The sequence below is a fragment of the Callithrix jacchus genome, chromosome 4 (genome assembly GCF_049354715.1).
Source record: "Callithrix jacchus isolate 240 chromosome 4, calJac240_pri, whole genome shotgun sequence".
Classification (NCBI taxonomy): domain Eukaryota; kingdom Metazoa; phylum Chordata; class Mammalia; order Primates; family Cebidae; genus Callithrix; species Callithrix jacchus.
In genome coordinates, this window is record NC_133505.1 from 116,364,822 (window position 1) to 116,384,350 (window position 19,529).

At 34.6% G+C, this 19,529-nt stretch overlaps 1 protein-coding gene across 1 annotated transcript in view; it reads left to right on the plus strand.

Annotated features, from left to right (window-relative positions):
• The window catches only part of CDC40 (cell division cycle 40), a 59,460-nt gene that overhangs the window by 21,682 nt on the left and 18,249 nt on the right, over window positions 1–19,529 (plus strand). Inside the window, exons 3-12 of the mRNA XM_002747007.7 lie at window positions 1,920–2,049; window positions 7,162–7,245; window positions 8,711–8,850; window positions 10,358–10,454; window positions 11,737–11,876; window positions 12,676–12,750; window positions 14,678–14,723; window positions 17,056–17,157; window positions 18,652–18,767; window positions 19,023–19,156. Of these exons, the coding sequence (XP_002747053.1) occupies window positions 1,920–2,049; window positions 7,162–7,245; window positions 8,711–8,850; window positions 10,358–10,454; window positions 11,737–11,876; window positions 12,676–12,750; window positions 14,678–14,723; window positions 17,056–17,157; window positions 18,652–18,767; window positions 19,023–19,156 (1,064 nt within the window). The remainder of the gene's footprint in view (window positions 1–1,919; window positions 2,050–7,161; window positions 7,246–8,710; window positions 8,851–10,357; window positions 10,455–11,736; window positions 11,877–12,675; window positions 12,751–14,677; window positions 14,724–17,055; window positions 17,158–18,651; window positions 18,768–19,022; window positions 19,157–19,529) is intronic.

Sequence of the window (19,529 nt, forward strand, 5' to 3'; positions counted from 1 at the left end):
TTCTTTTTTAGTAAAATCTGAATTAAATAAGAATATGGAAATTGTAGTCTCCTTTTTTAAATGGAAAGTTACTGAAAGCACAGTGATTGGTCATCTGTTACATGTGATATGAATAACAATAAGGACAGTGGGGATTTTTATCATTTTTAGATTTCCCACCATACCCCCCTCCACCCCACCTCTTTCCAGAAATAGCAGATGCTACTCTGTGGATGATAGCTGACTGTAGCAGGTAGAGCATCTAGGAAACTTTTAAATCATTTTGTTATCTGTGATTTAAATCATTTTGTTATCTGTGACTGCTCCTGTTTTCGTAATAAATTTCATAACTGAAGTTGACTGCTGCTTCCAGCATTCCACAATCTTTTTTTCCCCAACATTTTTCACCCATCAGCAGACACAGGAAGAACTAATATGGACTGCAAAGTCTTGCACTATCCATTATAATTAAGAATATATAGTAATAAAAGCTTTGTATGTAAATCAGGCGTTTTCAGATTGAATAGTTTTAAACATATAAATGGAAGCTGTCAATATATAGGAATCTTGTAGCAATTTATTTTCTTCAAAAGCAGAAAAAATGTAAGGCACATCTAACATTGAAATTCAGATTTTCATACATAGTATAATGTTGATATCTCGAGAATGCAGTATATTGGTTAAAACAAGATGAGTAATTTTTATTTGTGGCTCTGGAAATGTATCATAGAAAAGATGGTTTCTAATGGTAATGACCTACAGTGTTCTAATGTCAAAATAATTCATCATGATGGTGGGTCTCATCGAGTTCAAATGAAAATAGCCTGTTATTTTCGCCTTTCCAAAGTGGGAAACTCATTTGATTCTTTATTTTAAAACAAACAAACAAACAAAAAAGAGTTGGATTTTCCCAGTACCTTTTATAATAGCATTGAATTAATAGCACTTGACATAATATATTCTGGTAATTTTTTACCCAATTTTTAAAAGTTAGAGGCTCTGATTGTGCATTTAAGGAACTTAATGATAGAATGCTTGACTATGGTTTGTTCTAGCTCTGGTTCTGCCAGTTAATAAAACTTTTGACCATAGGGCAGGTAAAATAGATTGTCTTTGGGTTTTTTTCTTTATTTGCAACATGAGAAGGAGAATACTTCTCTAACTTGCCAGGATTTTTGTACAGATCAAATTAAGTAGCATTTGGAGAAACTTAAAAGTATTATAAACAGATAATAATGGTACTATTTGGTATAAGACAAATAATATGACTCTTCACAGTGTGACTTTTCAGAGTGGAGATATTTTATTGACATTTGCAATACCTTTTCCTAGGCACTTTTTCAAGCACTTTATTCTGTTTTTCTGTCCTCTACGCCCAGTGGAATTCTGATTCATCGCTCCTTCATTAGTACTTTCTATATGCCAAGCACTGTGGTAAATATTGAGTATTCTGAGTCTCCCGCTTTGAGGAACTCATAAGCTAGTGGAAAAGAAAGAAGTATTTTTTTTAAAAAAATTGTATCACAGTGCCACTGTTGATATAAAAGTCACCCAAATCCCCCAAATCATGCTTTGGGCAAACTATAGTAACTCAATTATCTAGATAACACTGTGAAATAGAACTTCTGCAATAATGCAAATGTAGTAGCTAACAACCACATGTGGCTACTGAGCTCTTGAAAGAAATAACTACATATAGATTTGAGTGAGAGGGATTCCTCTTCTTCTGTCCCTGGGGCTGACAAATGGTGCTAATTAGCCATTGCCCAGTTGCACAGAACCATATCAGGCTAGAGTGTTCCCAGATAGGTTAATAGGCCCTTGGTGATTTATAGTTGAAAAAGATATCATACAGTTATTCCAGTAATTCTGGCTTCCATATACTCAGAACTTTTGTCTCTTTCTTTTTTTTTTTTTTTTTTTTCCTAACAACATTGCAGTTTGGACCAGAAAATCCCTTTAGGACACAGCAAATGGCCGCCCCTAGAAATATGCTTTCTGGATATGCCGAACCAGCTCATATCAATGATTTCATGTTTGAGCAGCAAAGGAGAACTTTTGCAACATATGGTAATGTGACAAGACTTAAACAGTTTCAATTTTGGCTTTATTAGAAGTGTGATGTGTGTGTGCTAATCTGTTTTATCTTCTGGATTTTGAAATTCATTAGATTCCTTCAAAAAGGACAGTATGCCTTCTTATACATATCCTTAAATATTTATATAAATGGGAAGGTGAATTCATATTTTTAGCTGTCATTGTAAATCTACTGGGACTTCTGAGTACTGGAAATATTCCATGAGCTTAACTAGAATGCTCTTTGTCTTGTACTAGGTAATGGACACTGTTATTTCATGTCAATTACATGTAAATTGCTGCTAAAGTTGGCAAATGAAAAGACAGTGTTCAGAGGTTACTTTTTATCTTTTTATAGGCTATTTAACTTACTCTCTCAAATCTTATCTCAGAAATGCTTTCTCTTGATCACTGAAGGGTATTAGGAAAGAGAATAGTCACAAATTCATTGTGTAAAATAATTATATCCTATCAGTGGTAATGTATATGGAAACTGATTGTATAAAGGATTATCATGTATTAGATCATATGTCACCGTGGTAAGATTGTAATAGACTTAGAATGTACCAAAAATCACAGCCAAGACTATATACCACTTAAATCACCCCAGTTCTGTAACATTTTCCGTTCAATAAAATGGTTGCAAATACCTTGTACCCATTGCTTGTATAAGGAGTCCTGTGTAAATCTAAAGTAATATGCAGCACATAAAAATAAACTCTGTTGCAGGATGATTTTGTTATATTCTAACCTATAATAAAAGAGACTTTTAAAGACTTTTCTTATTTTCTTCTACTTTAGAAGGACCTTAAGCAATAATTTAGTTCTCTTGTCTCCTTTAAAGTAAAACAAAAGTCCAAGTAAGTTTATACTGACACCTACATTTCTTTGTAAATTACCTTGTAACAAGAATAAGCATTTAAAACTATCCAGCTGGTTTTTGACCTGGTTTCAGAATTTTTTTTTTTAAGGGTCTGGTGATTTTTACCTCTCCCTCTGGGAAGTGGCAAGCTAGGACACAGGTTGAACTATTGAGTTAGAGACAAAAAATGAATTTGAGGCTATAGTATATTAGGCAGCCTAAAATAAAGGGAATGGCCAGTTGCAAAAATAAGAAAATTTTAGTTAATTTGAACTTAATAAGATCAAGGTTTAAACTGGGGTTTAAAGAGACAGTTTATTTATTAGGTTCAAGTAAACTTAATAAGTGAACTTAATAAATAAGATCAATCTTATCTAAGCTTTAACAACTGTCTCTTCAAACCTGAGTTTTAACAGTGTCTTTTTTCTTTGCCTCTAGGTACTGAGCCAAGCATATGACTTCTATTAGTTTGTCCTGTAATTTTCTTATAGAAAGTTCTTACCTGACTTCTGATAGTAATTTCTATACCAACTTTTTATCCAGTTTTGTTGTTGTTCTTGTTTTTTAACCTTCCACATGAAATGTAAGGCTGTGAGACCTTTTTGTTACCTTTCCTCATTTGCAAAGTGCAAGGCAGCAAACCTTTCTTATACCATGTAGTGGTGTTATCTACCAGATATACAGGAGGTGACACGTGAATTCAGTTTTACCTCAATCTCATAACCCTTGGATATCACTGCTGGAATATAGTGTAAACATTTATTTTAATTTTCTTCCCATTTTTAAATGTTGTAAGATTGTTATAATCCCAATGAATTATTTCTGTAATACAGTTAGTTTATTACAGAGCCCACCTAGAGAATCCTTACCACCGAAAATAGTCTAATTTACTACGCCAGCCCATTTAGTTACTCTACAGTTTTGCTTTTAGCTTGCATTTATAGTATTTCTTGTGACTTCTCAGTCCCTCAGTGGTTGTGTGAATTTTGTCCTGTTTTCCCTACTGGACCCTACCCTGCTCCCCTGCCAGTCTTACTTGGGACTTCTCAATGAGGTTTCTTTCTTTTGTTCTACTTTCATCTAGAATTTTCTCTATATCCACCAATAGAAGTGGAAAATAAATACTTTTAGTTCCACAATAGTCCTTATTAACATGAGTTTTAACTTCAGTATTTGAAACTCTTTATTAACATTGTTAAATGATTTTTTAAAAGTCTACAGAACAAAGATAATTTTATAAAGAATTACTTGTATCATTTAGATTTCAGTTTGGTTCCAGTATTCACTATTAAAAATGTGATGTATATGTTATGCTACAAAATGCTTTTTAAAATGTGGTAGTGAATATTTTTGTACATAAAACTTTATCGTTTCTTTACATTATTTTCTTAAATGAGTTCCCAAAAGTAGGTCAAAGAATGTATGTGTTAAAAACTTTTGTTGTATATTATCAAATTGTTTTCTAAAAGAATTCTCTCAACCTATTCTACTGCTACAGCACATAAAAGTCCTATTTCTCTCTATTTTTCTTTCTTTTTTTTTTTTTTTGAGAGAGAGTCTTGCTCTGTCACCCAGGCTGGAGTGCAGTGGCAGAATCTCTACTCACTGCAACCTCTGCCTCTGGGGTTCAGGTGATTCTCGTGCCTCAGCCTCCTGAGTAGCTGGAATTACAGGTGTGAATGACCACACCTAGCTAATTTTTTCTTCTTTTTTTGTATTTTTCATGAGATGGGGCTTTACCATATTGGCCAGGCTGGTCTCAAACTCCTGGCCTCAAATAATCTGCCTGCCTTGGCCTCCCAAAGTGCTGGGATTACAGGCCTGACCCTCCATGCCTGGCCCTATTTCTCATATTACCAAATCATATTACCAAAGATCCATATGATTGTTTTTTCTTTGTTTAGTTGATAATCAAAATATTATATTTCTTTATTGTAACTTAATTTTTCTGGACTACTAGTGAGGTTGAAGGTTTTTCTGTATACTTATGACCATTCTTTTGCAAATTGTTTATAATCTCTTTTCATTTACCTAATGGAATTAGTTTTAATAATCTTGAGGGTATAATAATAAAATCAATATTATAGTCATTTCAAATAGGACTATCAAAGGGAAGAAAGTAGACATTCATTCCATTAAAAAGATAAAAGGGAAAATAAGCTTCAGAGAGATAGATAAGAACATTTAAGAAATGTAGATATATTCACTTATTTAAGACACAAGATAGTGAGAAAACAAATTGGACTTAAATTTGGTAGTGAGTTACATCTTGTTCTATCACTGGCTGATTTGTAGGAAGACATAAGGCCAAATCCTTAACTCTTATTTGTAAAAGGAAAATAATACTGTTTCCTAATCATGTGTGGGGTGGAAGGCAGTAGTGGGGATGTTGGGATGACAGGAAAGATTTTGACCACAGGGAATGTGGAGCAAGAGGAAAGCATAACTTCTTTTTTTGAGTAACAAGACTATGGCCAGTTGAGTTGGGGAATGGTGCTTACACAGAGACAGGGACCAGGGATACCTCTTCCCTCTCTATCTACTCCTTCTCCCCTCCAGACACATCATGAAATGCCATTTATTTAGACATTAAGTCTCCTTTAAAAGTAGAAATATACATTATAGTTAGATAAGTTTTTTATTATTGAAATGAGAACTTTTAACTTGATATGTTGATCTGAACTTTATATGAGCTTATAAAAGTCTCATTTTGGGGAAAAAGTTATGTACTGAACACTATTCTGTATGTCAAAGAGATTAAAGATAAAATAACTCATGGGATTTGAATCTGTGATTTCAGAGATTCTACTCCAAAGCTACTTTTCTGCCATCAGGTTCTCTCCTCTGGCTAGTAACATATTTTGATCCTGAAAAAAACTATATGCAAATCATCCAATAGCCAGGTGGTTGGTTCTGTTCTAGCATATTATGAGGGTGAGTTAAGCACTTACATCCTTAGCTTGTTTGAAAAGCATGTTTCATGACAAATCTCTTTCTGTTCCCCAAAAGAAGTTGCCTATATTCTTTAGGTGAAAAATGATAATATTAAATCTATCCACTAGGATGTGCCCTTTTAAAAAAATGGGCTTAGTACCTTTTTATGTAATCTGTGATTGTTCACATGAGTTGTAGGCCATAGACTGATCAGTTATCTAGCACTCTTGTCAATATACCAGACAAATGTTATTAAACATTTATTGTGCTAGCACACCCACTTGAGAAAAATATTGATTTGAGCTAACTTAGGTAGGCTTTCTTTCCTTAAATTCCCGTAGACCACTGAAGACCACATTTATATGTAGCTACATACTCTATAACTAAAGAAGTACATTCATATGCTGGTAGATATCCTTCCTTACTTCCCTTAAGAAAATATAAAGAATGATTGCTGAAATAGAAATATATTATTTTAAGATTGGGAGGGAAGACTAATCTTACTGAGAATGGTATTTTCAAAATAATAGCTAGCTTCCTTACCCTATTTCTTTTTTATTATTTAATAATTTATATAATTTGATAAATTTAGCCTTGCAATTTCTATTACCAAGAAGAAAAGGGAAATGGTTTCTAAATTTCCAAACGCATCATGTACATGTATTTTCAAGCTCTTAGAATATTTAAAACTAAAGTTTAATATTTTGGCTAGACAGGCACTTAGTGATGTAATGTCAGTGTGCAAAATTCATCCTATAAGAAATATATTCTGCTGGAGTCCAGCCTGAGCTTTGGATTCTAAATAGAAGAATATAGCTTTGGGTTCTAAATAGAAATATAGCTGAGGGTCTGGGAGCCATGGCTCATGCCTGTAATCCCAGCACTTTGGGAGAGCAAGGCAGTGGATCATTTGAGGTCAGGAGTTCAAGACCAGCATGGCCAATATGGGGAAACCCCATCTCTCAAAAAAATAGAAAATTTAGCCAGGGGTAATGGCACACATCTGTAATCCCAGCTACTCTGGAGGCTGAGGCAGGAGAATCTCTTGAGCCTGGCAGATGGAGGTTGCAGGGAGCTGAGATCATGACACTGCACTCCAGCCTGGGCATCAGGGTGAGACCCTGTCTCAAAAAAAAAAGAAAAAGCAAAAGAAAGCAATATAGCTGAGGGCAGAATTATTGGTCTTATATTAAAGAGATCATTTTTGACATTTGGGAAGGTAAATGTGAAATGGGTATATTTGTATTATAATAATATAATGAATTTAAACAGCAAAATCAAGTTAATAATTTGCACTTTTTTCCTTTCAGGTTATGCATTAGACCCTTCATTAGATAATCATCAAGTGTCTGCTAAATATATTGGTTCTGTAGAAGAAGCTGAAAAAAATCAAGGTAATTTATTTGAAACATTTAATATCAAATATATATATGTACACATCTGTAATTAGTGTCTTGCAGAGAGACTTTAATTAGTCAAAAAGCATTTTATTTAGCTCTTTTTTCTTAAGTTGAAACAATGGGGTGATAGAGTTTAGAGCAATACAGTTGAACTGTTACAGTTTAGAGCTTGCTTTTGCCACTTACAGTTATGTAATCTTGCAGGGAAAATAATGGTGCATATCTCTGAGCTTTGAGTACTTGGCACCATGCCAACCCTGTAGAACTAATTCAATAAATTATAACTAATATATAGATAATTTGGGCAATTGATTTATCAGCACTAATGTCAAGCTTCATTTTAACAGAGTAGAAATACTTTATTTTGTAAGTCTGTGAAGACTGTCTTTGAAGGGTTGCATTGAACGCTGAGTCTGTGAATATGTGTTTTGATGTATGTTTGTGTTCATATTCATTTTGAACTTACAATAAGACAAAACAAGATATGCTAAATGCTAACTTGTCACAAGGCTCATCAGTCCATTAGAATATTATCCATAAAATCCCATTTAAAAAGTAATTTGCTGGTTGCATAGGACACTTCTGCTTAGTAGCTGTAGACCCTATGTGATCATGCCACTCTCTGTACGTGAGCTAAATTATTGTTAAAATAGAATTTTAACAGGCTTTTGCTATAAAGTGTAGCCTGAATTAATATAGGTAGACATTTCTTTAAGTTAGAACTCTGCAAGTCCCACCTAAAGGTAGCTTGATTCTTAGTTAACTTGTGACTATGATTCCATGAACCTTTCTTTTTCCAGGATAATGACTATACACAGTATGCCACATCCTACTAATCAAATCAGAATCTCAACCAGAAACACCCTCCTTCTCCTTTTCTTTTACTGTTAACGTTGATAATATTAAAGGTCAAGTTGAGACTGAAATCACTTGGAAGAAATATCACTTCTGGTGAAACCTTGTTTTATTTACATTTTTGCATTACAAGTGAAATGAAGATAAGTTATTAAGTACTTACTATAAGTTAATTTAGTTTTAAAATGATAAATTACAGTTTATTCTTGCTTTCAAAGGTCACTTTACCATTATTTAGTAATAATGAGTTTCTGAGTTTTTTTCCAGAAAGCCATACAGATCCACTGACATGCGTTCTTGATTCAATAAAAGGCTTGTGCACCATTGTAGGAGTACATACTTGGGTCTCTTCTTAAGTATATGGTATGAGAATTTGCAGAATATTGAATTAGTTTTAAGTGTCTTTGCCCAGAAGGTTGAATCCCTTTTTGTGTAGCCTGAGTCAGCATATATGGTAGATTCATGTAGATTCTTTGTTTTTTGATAATTCTGTGGTCACTTGAGCAATCATCTTTCTTTAACTGTATAAATAAAATTAAACATATGCTAATATGTTTAGAAAATGTACATCTTTATAATCCGTCTTTTTTGGGGGTTACTGTAGGTTTGACTGTATTTGAAACTGGTCAGAAGAAAACAGAAAAGAGGAAAAAGTTCAAAGAAAATGATGCATCCAATATTGATGGTTTCTTGGGACCGTGGGCAAAATATGTGGATGAAAAAGATGTAGCCAAACCTTCAGAAGTAAGCTTTGATGTTTTTCATTGTCAATTCAGGTGTATGCTGTACCTCCATGAACAATATTTACATTAATACACTTGAGATTTCCTTTGAAGTGACTAAGGAAATGACTTAGAAATGACTAACCAAATGACTGATCAAAAATTTTCTGCCTTTAGTTGATTGAAAATACACAATAAAATTTATTAGTTTTTCTTTGGAATATTTTTATTTACCTTTTTTGCTGATTTGTTTTCTCTCATGCTTTTTTGTTAAAATAACAATATTAAACAATTTTCATAAGATTGCCTTGATATTGCTATTAAGCTGCCATAGTAGCTGCTCTTCTGATGCTTGACATTCAGATAATAGCTCCAAAATCAGCCTTCTATGATACTAGAATTGATGATAGGTTTTATTGATTCTGAATTTATTTAAAATTTTAAATTTTATCTCTATATATATTTTTAAAACTACTATAAAGTTTGTAAAGTAAATGCTCTGCCCTTCCCTTCCTCACCTCCTCACTGTCTCTATGAGCCAGAGAGTGTTCTAGTCCCAGGCCTACAGCATTGAACAAGATCAAGAAAATCCTTTCCTTATGAAGCTTATATTCTAGCTGTTACTTATATAGTAAATCTATATTTATAACGATAGGAGTAAACAGGTGACATCTAAGATGAGTAAATGTATGCTACTGTTTTTTATTTATTTTAGATTTTATCTGTTGATTTCTTTGTTTTTATGGATACAGATTTACTGCTACCCCATCTTCTGTCCCCAGCTCCTTAAAAAAGTTGTGTCACAGAGGTGTAGTCATCACTTACATCCTAGGACTGGGTAAAAATCATTAACTGAAAAACAACATCTTGTGCTAAAATTCAGTGTCCATTCTGGAACTAGATTTTCTGATTGCCTTGTCTTTTTACTTGCATAACTAGTATAACATGTTAAAATTTATTTCCAGGTGTCACAGAAGGATGAGTTTTGAAAACTGATTTTATATAGTCGAAAAGTATTTTCTAGTATCCGTTATGTATTTAGTACCATTTTGTAATTTGTAGAAAAGGTACTCAATCTCTGCGTATAGAAGAGTCGAGCTTGGCCTGGCGTGGTGGCTCAATGCTCGTAATCCTAGCACTTTGGGAGGCCGAGGTGGGCAGATTGCCAGAGCTCAAGAGTTCAAGACCAGCCTGGGCAACACAGTGAAACCCTGTCTCTGCTAAAATAGAAAAAATTAGCCGGGCACGGTGGTGCATGCTTTGTAGTCCCAGCTACTCGGGAGGCTGAGGTAGGAGAATCACTTGAACCCAGAAGAGGGAGGTTGCAGTGAGCCAAGACTCACACCAGTGCACTCCAGCCTGGGTGACAAAGCAAGACTCCATCTCAGAAAAAAAGGAGTTGAGCTTGTTATTCTGGGAACATACTTGGACCAAATTTGTAGACCTCATTATAAAGAATTTATAACCATCTTTAGGCATAATGAGGTTCTAAAACATTCATTTTAAATTTTACTCCTTAATTTTCTTAGGAAGAACAAAAAGAATTGGATGAAATCACAGCAAAGAGGCAGAAAAAAGGAAAACAGGAAGAAGAGAAACCTGGGGAGGAGAAGACAATCTTACATGGTATTACATTTTTTATACATCTTCATTTTTATGAAAAAGCTCCTTACTATCAGCTGTTAAAAAAATCATTATGTTGAGCGTAATTGTGTTGGACAATTTGTATCCCAGGGAAATTATAGCAGACTTCTGTATACTGATAAAGGAGAAAAAAATAGCATGATTAATGATAGCCACAGATAATTTTTTTTCAAGTGTCAATGAATGTTATTAAATGATAGATAAAAAAGAAACTTGGAATAGTCTACGGTCTATTCTTTCATAAGATAAAGTTGACTCTTTTGGTATATTAATAGTGCCCCAGTCGTTTTAATTGTTTTTAACAAAGTCAAATACTCAGGTATCCTCACAGTTCATAACCGTTTACTAAACTATACTCAGAAAGAATAAACTTGGATTTTCATGTGAAAAGATGGAGATTAAGCCTCTCATACTTATTTTGACTTGTAGAAGGAAATGCGTAAGTATTCTAGAACATACCTGTTCATTAATAATTAGTTATATTTAGGAAATTACATAATGATTATCTAAAACTGTAAAGAATAACTTAGTACTTATAGTGTTGCTTATTCTAATGTTACTATTACATCAGATATTTAGGTTTGATGAAGCCATATTTGGTTTTTCAAGCTTCCATTTTATGTCTAAGGAGTCTATTCAGTATTATGGTACTTACAACTATAATAACAACAATATAAAAATAACATTTATTGAGTACTTACTCTGTGCCAGCCATGCTGCTAATTACTTTATATATACTATGTCATGTAATTCCCATAGGTGACTTTATTGTAAAATTTGTGATGAAAGCAGGAAAAGATAGATGAAAAGGAACTGGAAGGGCATAAAGAGGAAAGCAGGGGAAAAGGATAGTTGATTTTTTTTGTTGTTTGTTTTAAATTTCTTCTTAACCTGTTTTACTTCTGCTTCTTTACCAATGACTGACAAGGCCCCAGTATTGTCTTTTCTTCCTTTGCTATAATTATGCTACAGTGAAGATAAGTCACTAAGATGTGTAACTGATGAAAAGAAGTATAGATCTTATCTCAAGGTCTATAATCTCTGGGTATTTAGGAATTTCAAAATACTACCTCTAGTTGTAAATGATAGCAGTTATTTAAAGCACTTAAATCTTAGCTGACTCTTGATCTTGACATCATTGGAGTGTTATTACTTAACCTTAATACAAAATGCTATTCCTGTGAATAAAATATTATTTTAAGATAGAGATTTCATGACTGTAGCTTGTATTTGTTTATCGATTTTCTTTGCCTTTTTGTTTCAGTTAAAGAAATGTATGACTATCAGGGCAGATCCTATCTTCACATACCTCAGGACGTTGGTGTTAATCTGCGGTCAACTATGCCGCCTGAGAAGTGTTATCTTCCCAAAAAACAAATTCATGTGTGGTCTGGACACACAAAAGTAAGCAAGTTGGTGTGTGTGTTTGCTGTAATGTTATAATAATGAAGCCAAGGTAAAGTTTCAGCTATTGATGTGGAACATTTAGTATTTCTGGTAAATGTGTAGGGAAATTAATTTGAATGTAAGCTGCATTCTAGGCTTTGGAGGTGCCCACACATCCATTACAAGTGACTAATCAGTCTTCAAGGCCATAGCATGCATGGTTCAGTGCCCTGTATCCTTGCAGCCCAGGCCTTTCCCCACAAGCTCCTGCTACAGTCTTCCTTTTGGGCACCAAATCAGTGAGTAATGGGCTAGTATTAGCACCAAGTCTCCTGCTTAGCTTCAGTAATTTTGCTTTAGCTCTTGTGGTTATCACACTTCAGAGATTAGATGTGCCCTGGTTTATAAACTATGGTAATTTTTAAACTAATGCAGAGACAAGGTACATGAAAAGTTTTGATGTTGGTATTCTTCATCATCTGCACTATTCCAACTGGTAATTTCCAACTCTTTGCAAAGAGCAAAGGGACTAAGTTAAAAAAGGAAAACAAGTCAGGGCATTAGCAATTTGATTGACTCAGGATTCCTTTGGGTGAGGAACTCAATATTAAAGGTTAAAAAAAAAAAAAATCTTCAAAAGCTTAGCGTCAATAAGGCCTGCTCTTGGAATGCTAATGAAGGTTATTCTAAGTTGTGATTTTTGGAATGAAGACAAATAGCAAATTAAGCTGCTTAATATCTACTGTCTTCTCTTGATGCTTAATTTTAGCTGCTCTTTAGAATGCTTCTGGTTGATAACTTTAATACCTTTTTACAGGGCGTCAGTGCAGTCAGATTGTTTCCTCTCTCTGGCCATTTATTGCTGTCTTGTTCCATGGACTGTAAAATTAAGGTGAGTTTTCAGTAACAGAGTGGGAGTGCTGCAAAGCTAGTTCTTTGGTTAAATCTGTTTGGTTAATTATAAATAAATTTGGATTTGTTAGGCAATTAGAAACTAATTATTTTCTCTTGGACACTGTAAATGCAGCAATTTATGAACTACTTCCAAACACAGATTCAGAAATGGCTCTGTGGTCCAATTGGCTAGTCTCCTTTTTAAGACAACTGATGAGAATGTAATCCAGTCACTTTGGCTTTAGACATACAAATATTTAATCACAAATCATTTTTATAGAGATTTTGTATATGTAATAGTTTGTTTCTTCAAACCTTACAAAATAGAGAGGACATATGATAGAAATCCCATTTTTAGAAAGTAGAAAATATAATTCATCCTTTTTTTTTTAAATACTAGTAGACTCCAAGTAGCAGAACTGCCTCCAGCCCCTTCTTTCACCTTTTCTAGTCTTGGGAAGCTCCATCTTTAGCTTCTCTTCAGCTGTAGAATGTGTGATAGAAAAAACTCAGTTGCCAATGCATCTCAACCTGAATACGCAGAAAGTCTTGAAAAACATTTTTAAATCTGAAAGGATAGTTCTGACCGGTTTTGTGTCTTGTCTTTGTCCAAACCATTATGATGGTTCAATAAATACCAACCCTATAGTGCTCTTGGGGTTTGGAAAGTTGAGTCATTAAAATTTTATCATTAGTAAATAATTCATGGATATTAACAATAAAAAGAGGCCTCTTTTGATAAGAGCAACCATGTAGGCATTTGTCTCTAATAGCTTAAAATGACAAGCCAACATTTTGGAAGTAAAAACGCCCATTTTATTTAACTTTTACTGTGTATGAACTACGTTAATTGAAATGTTGGTCTTTTCTTTGGCCAACCAAAAAAGCATAGAATTCAATTTAGTTCACTTCTATAAACATTCTATTATGTTCAAGGGACTGAAAGCAAAAGCTATTAAGGCACTGTCTCTCCCCTTAAGATGATCATTTTATTATGATATAAATGATTATTACAGAGGCAAGCACAAGATATGCTGCTTTCAAAGAGGAAGCATGCCTTAGTAAGAAGGTTGACTAAGTAAAGGACGAGGAAACAGGAGTAGAGTTGTTTGAAAAGAGTAAAGAGAATGAATCAGCATGGTGTATGCTGGAAACAACAGTTTTGTGCTTGCTGGAGCATAACAACTAAGAAACAAGGAATGACTGCAGTCATGGGCAAGGAACCAGGTCTCAGACAGAGGTCCTTTCCTAATATTCTACAGTAACTGAGACCGTGTCCTGCTGGCACCGGTGGCAAGGAAATGCTTTCTGTTTTAGAGTACAAGCAACATTGTTGAGGATTGGATTCAAGGCAGTCAAGAATAAAGCTAGTCCTGAAGCTATTGTATTAATCCACGTTAGATATGCTGAGAATTATGAGCCTGTTATTTTAGTCTAGATCATCATTTCCATATAGTTTCTGTAATACTTGTTACTTTAGAAAAGTAAACAAAAAGGCTTTCACTTTCAAAATGTTATATACATGCCAGTTTAACACTTAATTCCTTTAAAAGTTGTTTGTAGTGCTACAAAAGTAGAAACTTTTCATCATAGAAAATATATGAAACAGAAAAGAACAATATGAAAATGAAAACTCACCTGAATTAACTCCACCTATAGTTAACTCTCATGATATTTTGATGTAAATATCTTTAAAACGCCTTAGTTTTGAGTGTGTGTGATTGTGTGTGCACGTTCCAAATATTACCACACAAGCTGGCAGCACCAAAAAATATTTAATGATATTCATTGTTTACTATTTAATAATTAAAGCTGTGTGTTAACACACACAGATGTGCACACACATAACCAGCATAGGGCTATGGTTATTGATTGAAAGACTTGTATTAAATGTAATATTTCTATGTGTTATTTTTTCCCCCCAGCTATGGGAGGTTTATGGAGACCGGCGCTGTTTGAGAACATTTATTGGTAATGCTTCTTTTCTCTCCAACATAAATCTGTTTGGGAACGATTTTTAAAGTGAGATAACATAATTGATAGTAATTTCACTACGCTGATAGGAAGGAAAGTCTTCATATACTTGAGCTGAATCTGAAAGGAGTCAATCTCCCCAGGTAGACAAAGAACTAGGAAGCAAGAGCAGCAGATGGAAAATGAAAGTGGTGTGAGAAGGAGTGCTTCTGACGGGATCCACGTATATTTCAGGATTGTCAGAGGATGTTGAGAGACAGAAGTAGAGAAAAGTAGCAAGAGGGGGACCAGAACAGGGGAAACCTTCTGTGCCATTAATAAAGAGTGCCCTCTATTCTAAGGGCATTGGGGAACCCTTAGAGAGCTCTTGCAGGAAAGCAACATGATTTGACGTTTACGAAGATCAAATGGCAAAACACAGGATGCTTTGGTAGGGCAAGCTTGGAGGAAGGGAAAAAATTATACAGTTTTTTCATAGGTCTGATTTAGAGATGATGAGAGTCTGAACCAAAGCAGCAAAGAGAGAAGAAAGGAACTACGTATTAGAGTTCAAGTCAGTGAGATTGAGTAACGGCATGTAAATGATCAGAAGAAGACAGGAATCTAGGGTGACTCCCATGAGGCTGGATGAATGATGGTGCCATTCACCAAAAAGGAACCTAAGATGATGGTGAGGTTTTAAATACACCAAATTTGAGCTGCCTTTGGGATATTGAGGTGAAAATGTCCAGTAAGCATCTAGCCAGATGTCGAGCTTTGAAGAGAGATTGAGAATTGGCAGCTAAAGCATAGAAAAAGGATGAGATTGAGAGAACTCCTTGAAGAAAGGAAGAAGGCCAAAGGGAGGACAGCTTTGTGACATGCCAGCTTTTTTGGTAGAGAAAGGTTTATTGTCTTTGTCAAATTCATGTGAAGGCTAGCTCCTCTTTCCAAATTTGACTGTACCACACTGAAACGGTGTGACTCGTAGTGGCTCTGTTTTTAGATTAAAGTGGGAGTCTCTTTGGCAGTGCTTTATGATTTTAGGGCCTCCCTGCACAAATTAATATTGCCTAAGATGTCACTGCAGTCTAAAGGGAGATTTGTGGAAGGCTGTTTGCTATGTACAGCAGAACAAAATGTCTCCGTCAGATAAAGTGGATTTTGTTCCGCATCTGTCTCCTCTGCACTAGCAGACCATTTTTCTGTGGAAAACTGAAATTTTCCTCCTGAGGGAGATGATAACAGCTCTGACTGGGACTCCGGCTGTAGAAAAGGATGCCTAATTGCCATGACACATCCTGCCTGATGGGAGTTCACTGGAGGTGATGGTTTAGAGCTGCTGCATGTGGTTAACAATTGGTGCCATGCTCATTTTGCACAATTGTACATGTCTTGGTCATGGTGGGGTGGTAAAAATAGGAACATTTTTGCTTTTGTTTAACCACATTTTATTTTCTTTTGTAATTTTTAAAAGAGTTGAGTGGTCTGGCAAGATTCATTTTTAAGTAAAGTATAAGCACCTTAAAATTAGTGTATTGTCAAAATACCATCTTAAAACAATAGAAGTGAGCCTGGGCAACATGGCAAAACCTTTCTCTACAGAAAATATAGAAATTAGCCAGACACGGTGGCATGCATCTGTAATCCCAGCTACTCAAGAAGCTAGGTGGGTGGATCGCTTGAGCCGGGGAGGTTGAGTTTACAGTGAGCTGAGATAGCCATTGCAGCCTAGCCTGGGCAACAGAGCAAGACCCTGCCTCAAAACAAAATAAAAATAAAAAAACAATACAAGCTAATATAGTTTTCAAAAAGTCTCCTAGATTCAGAGTCAGTTTCTATGAAATTTGGTAATGTGATCACAGAAATATATAGTTGTTGAACAAGGGCTACAATTTCCTGAACTTTAGGTTTAGGTCACTTTGGTTTCACTTGCAGCCTGGTGAGCAATCTGAGAGTGAACCTCCAAACTTCCAGCAGCCATTTCTTTCACTGGCAATAATTGGTCTTTTACATTTCCATCAATTCTTGGCTAGTTAGTCATCACTTGTATGTACTGCATATTAAGAAATTGCTATGACAGACAAAAAAATGTTAAACCTTTTTCTCTCGGTTCTTACCAAGATGTTTGCATCAGAATCACCCAAGAAGCTTCTTCAAGGGGAAAAAAACACCCACATTCTGAAGCCCACACATAACATATTCTAAGTCAGTAAATCAGGCAGTAGCATTCCAGTGATCTTAACTCACAACTGACAACAACTGCTTAGTGCTGTTTCTCTTTATGTGTTTGTGTTTTAAGAGAAGATACACTTCACCTCACTGCTGTTTCTGTTGACTCCACCTTTAGGTCACAGTAAAGCTGTTAGGGATATCTGCTTCAATACTGCAGGAACACAGTTCCTCAGTGCAGCCTATGACAGGTATCTTAAGCTCTGGGACACTGAGACAGGTAAGAGTTCGCTTATACTAATACATATTAATCTTACAAGTTATCATTTATATATGAAATGGTATGAGTAGTCTTCTGTGGCAAAAATGATACCTCTAACTGCTGATTCTCATACTATTAATATCACAAAATACATTTGTAGACTCAAAACTAAGCATAAGCAGCTCTTTCACTATGAAACTTTTTTGCACCAGATAGAGTTTATAAAGCAAACATGTTGACAGATAAACAAAGTCGAAATCTTGTATAGGCCATCTAATTGATCTTTTTGTCCCCCTACATCACCTCGTATGGTACATTGCACATAAGTGCAATAAATGTCTAATGAACAAAATTAAATTTATTTGGACAAATTGATTAAAATGTAGGTCTAAACTTCCACAGGCCAGTTGATTTTATATATTCACAGCCATACTAATTGCTCTTTATTAATTGATTCACATTAATACGTTGTGGCTAGTATAATTTTATGTAATTAGAAAAATCATCTTATTTTTTATTGTCTTATCATCATTATCATTATTTTAAGGGTAATGCTAATAGTTAATATTTATTAAACATCATTTACCAGGCATAATTGCTAAGCATTGATGTTCAGTATCTCCTTCAACCTTAATTTACCCATTGAGGTAAGTACTGTTATTATAGATAAGGAAACTGAGGCTTAAAGAGCTAACTTTTTCAGGGTCACACAGCTAATAAGTGGCAGACTTGTGTTCTGATGCCAAAGCCCATGTTCTTCAGCACTTTAGCAGTGGTCTCAACTCTGGCCACACATTGTAATCATCTGAAGAGCTTTATTATTACTGATGCCTGAGTCCCACCCTCAGAGGTGTTTATGTAACTGGTACAGGCTATAGACTAGATGATTGTACCATGTAGCCAAGGCGGAGAAACCACCATTTTGCAGGTTCTTTTAAAAATCAAGATAAAATGTACACACAGTAAAATGTATGAAGTGTCTAAATATTCAGTGATTTTTTTTTTTTTTGGTAAACATATCTATGTAGTTATCTGTCACCAAGATCAAGATATAGAACATTTCCAGCACTCAGTAAAGGTTTCTTGTGCTCTTTTCCAGTCTGTGCCCACTGCCAGTAACCACTTCTGTCATCTCAGATTCATTTTTCCTCTTCTTAAACATCTTATAAATGAAATCATACCATTTTTACTCTTTTGTTTCTAGCTCCAGCATAATGTCTGAGATTCACTCATTGGCTTGAACCAGTAGTGTTTTTTTGTTTTTATTGCTTGCACTATTCCATTAATATGAATGAAGTTACAATTTATTTATTCTACAATTGGAAGTACAGATTTACTTTAAAAAAATTGTTAAAAATCTATGAAAAAGAATAAATGTAGTTTACAGTAAAGAGCAAGCAGGCAGTCCTTCCTCAAAATTTATTAAGCAGGTAATCTCTAGATCTTAATCTCACAGTCATCTTTAAGTGGTCAAATTTATTTTACCTATTTAATTTGAGTCTTTGGTTTTAGGACAGTGTATATCAAGATTTACAAACCGAAAAGTACCTTATTGTGTCAAATTCAATCCTGATGAAGATAAGCAAAATCTCTTTGTGGCTGGGATGTCTGATAAGAAGATTGTGCAAGTAAGTCTTTCACTGTATTTTGTTAAGACCCCTAAGCTTATGTGGTTTAAGGGGATGGAATAAGTTAATAAGTTAATATTACTCATTTAATGTTTGCTACTCTTAGGGACAGCTAATGCTCCACTCTTAGCAGAAAAATCTACATTTATAAAAATATCATGTTGAAGATCTTTTCCTTCTCCACTTTCCAGAATTATGGTTCGTCATAAATCTGCTCTACTTCTGTCTTTACCTTTTCTCTTGCTTGATCTACAGTGGGACATTCGAAGTGGAGAAATTGTGCAGGAATATGATCGGCATTTGGGAGCTGTCAACACCATTGTTTTTGTGGATGAGAATAGGAGATTTGTGAGCACATCTGATGATAAAAGCCTACGAGTTTGGGAATGGTGAGTTTCCATTAGTAGAAAATCTGATTTATATAAAGCAAGCAGTTAAAAATTATATAGTCAAATATAAAACCTGATAATATACAAGCATTTGAATATTTTTTGCAACTGTGATCCTGGCTTGCCAGTCAAACTGTTTTAACCATTTAAGTACTGGCAATATGGAGATTAAAATTTAAACATGCTACCATTTATAATCTTTGGATAGTCTTTCCAAAGGATGTGTATTTTGGGTTGTTTTTCTTATAGTGATAATAGATTTGTATTGTGCTGTCTTTCATTCTTTATTAGGTATCTTATTCATCTCTGCAAAATAACTGGCAAGCAGTAGGGAGATTGAGCATAAGATTGCGGCCCTAAAACCACTCAAAGA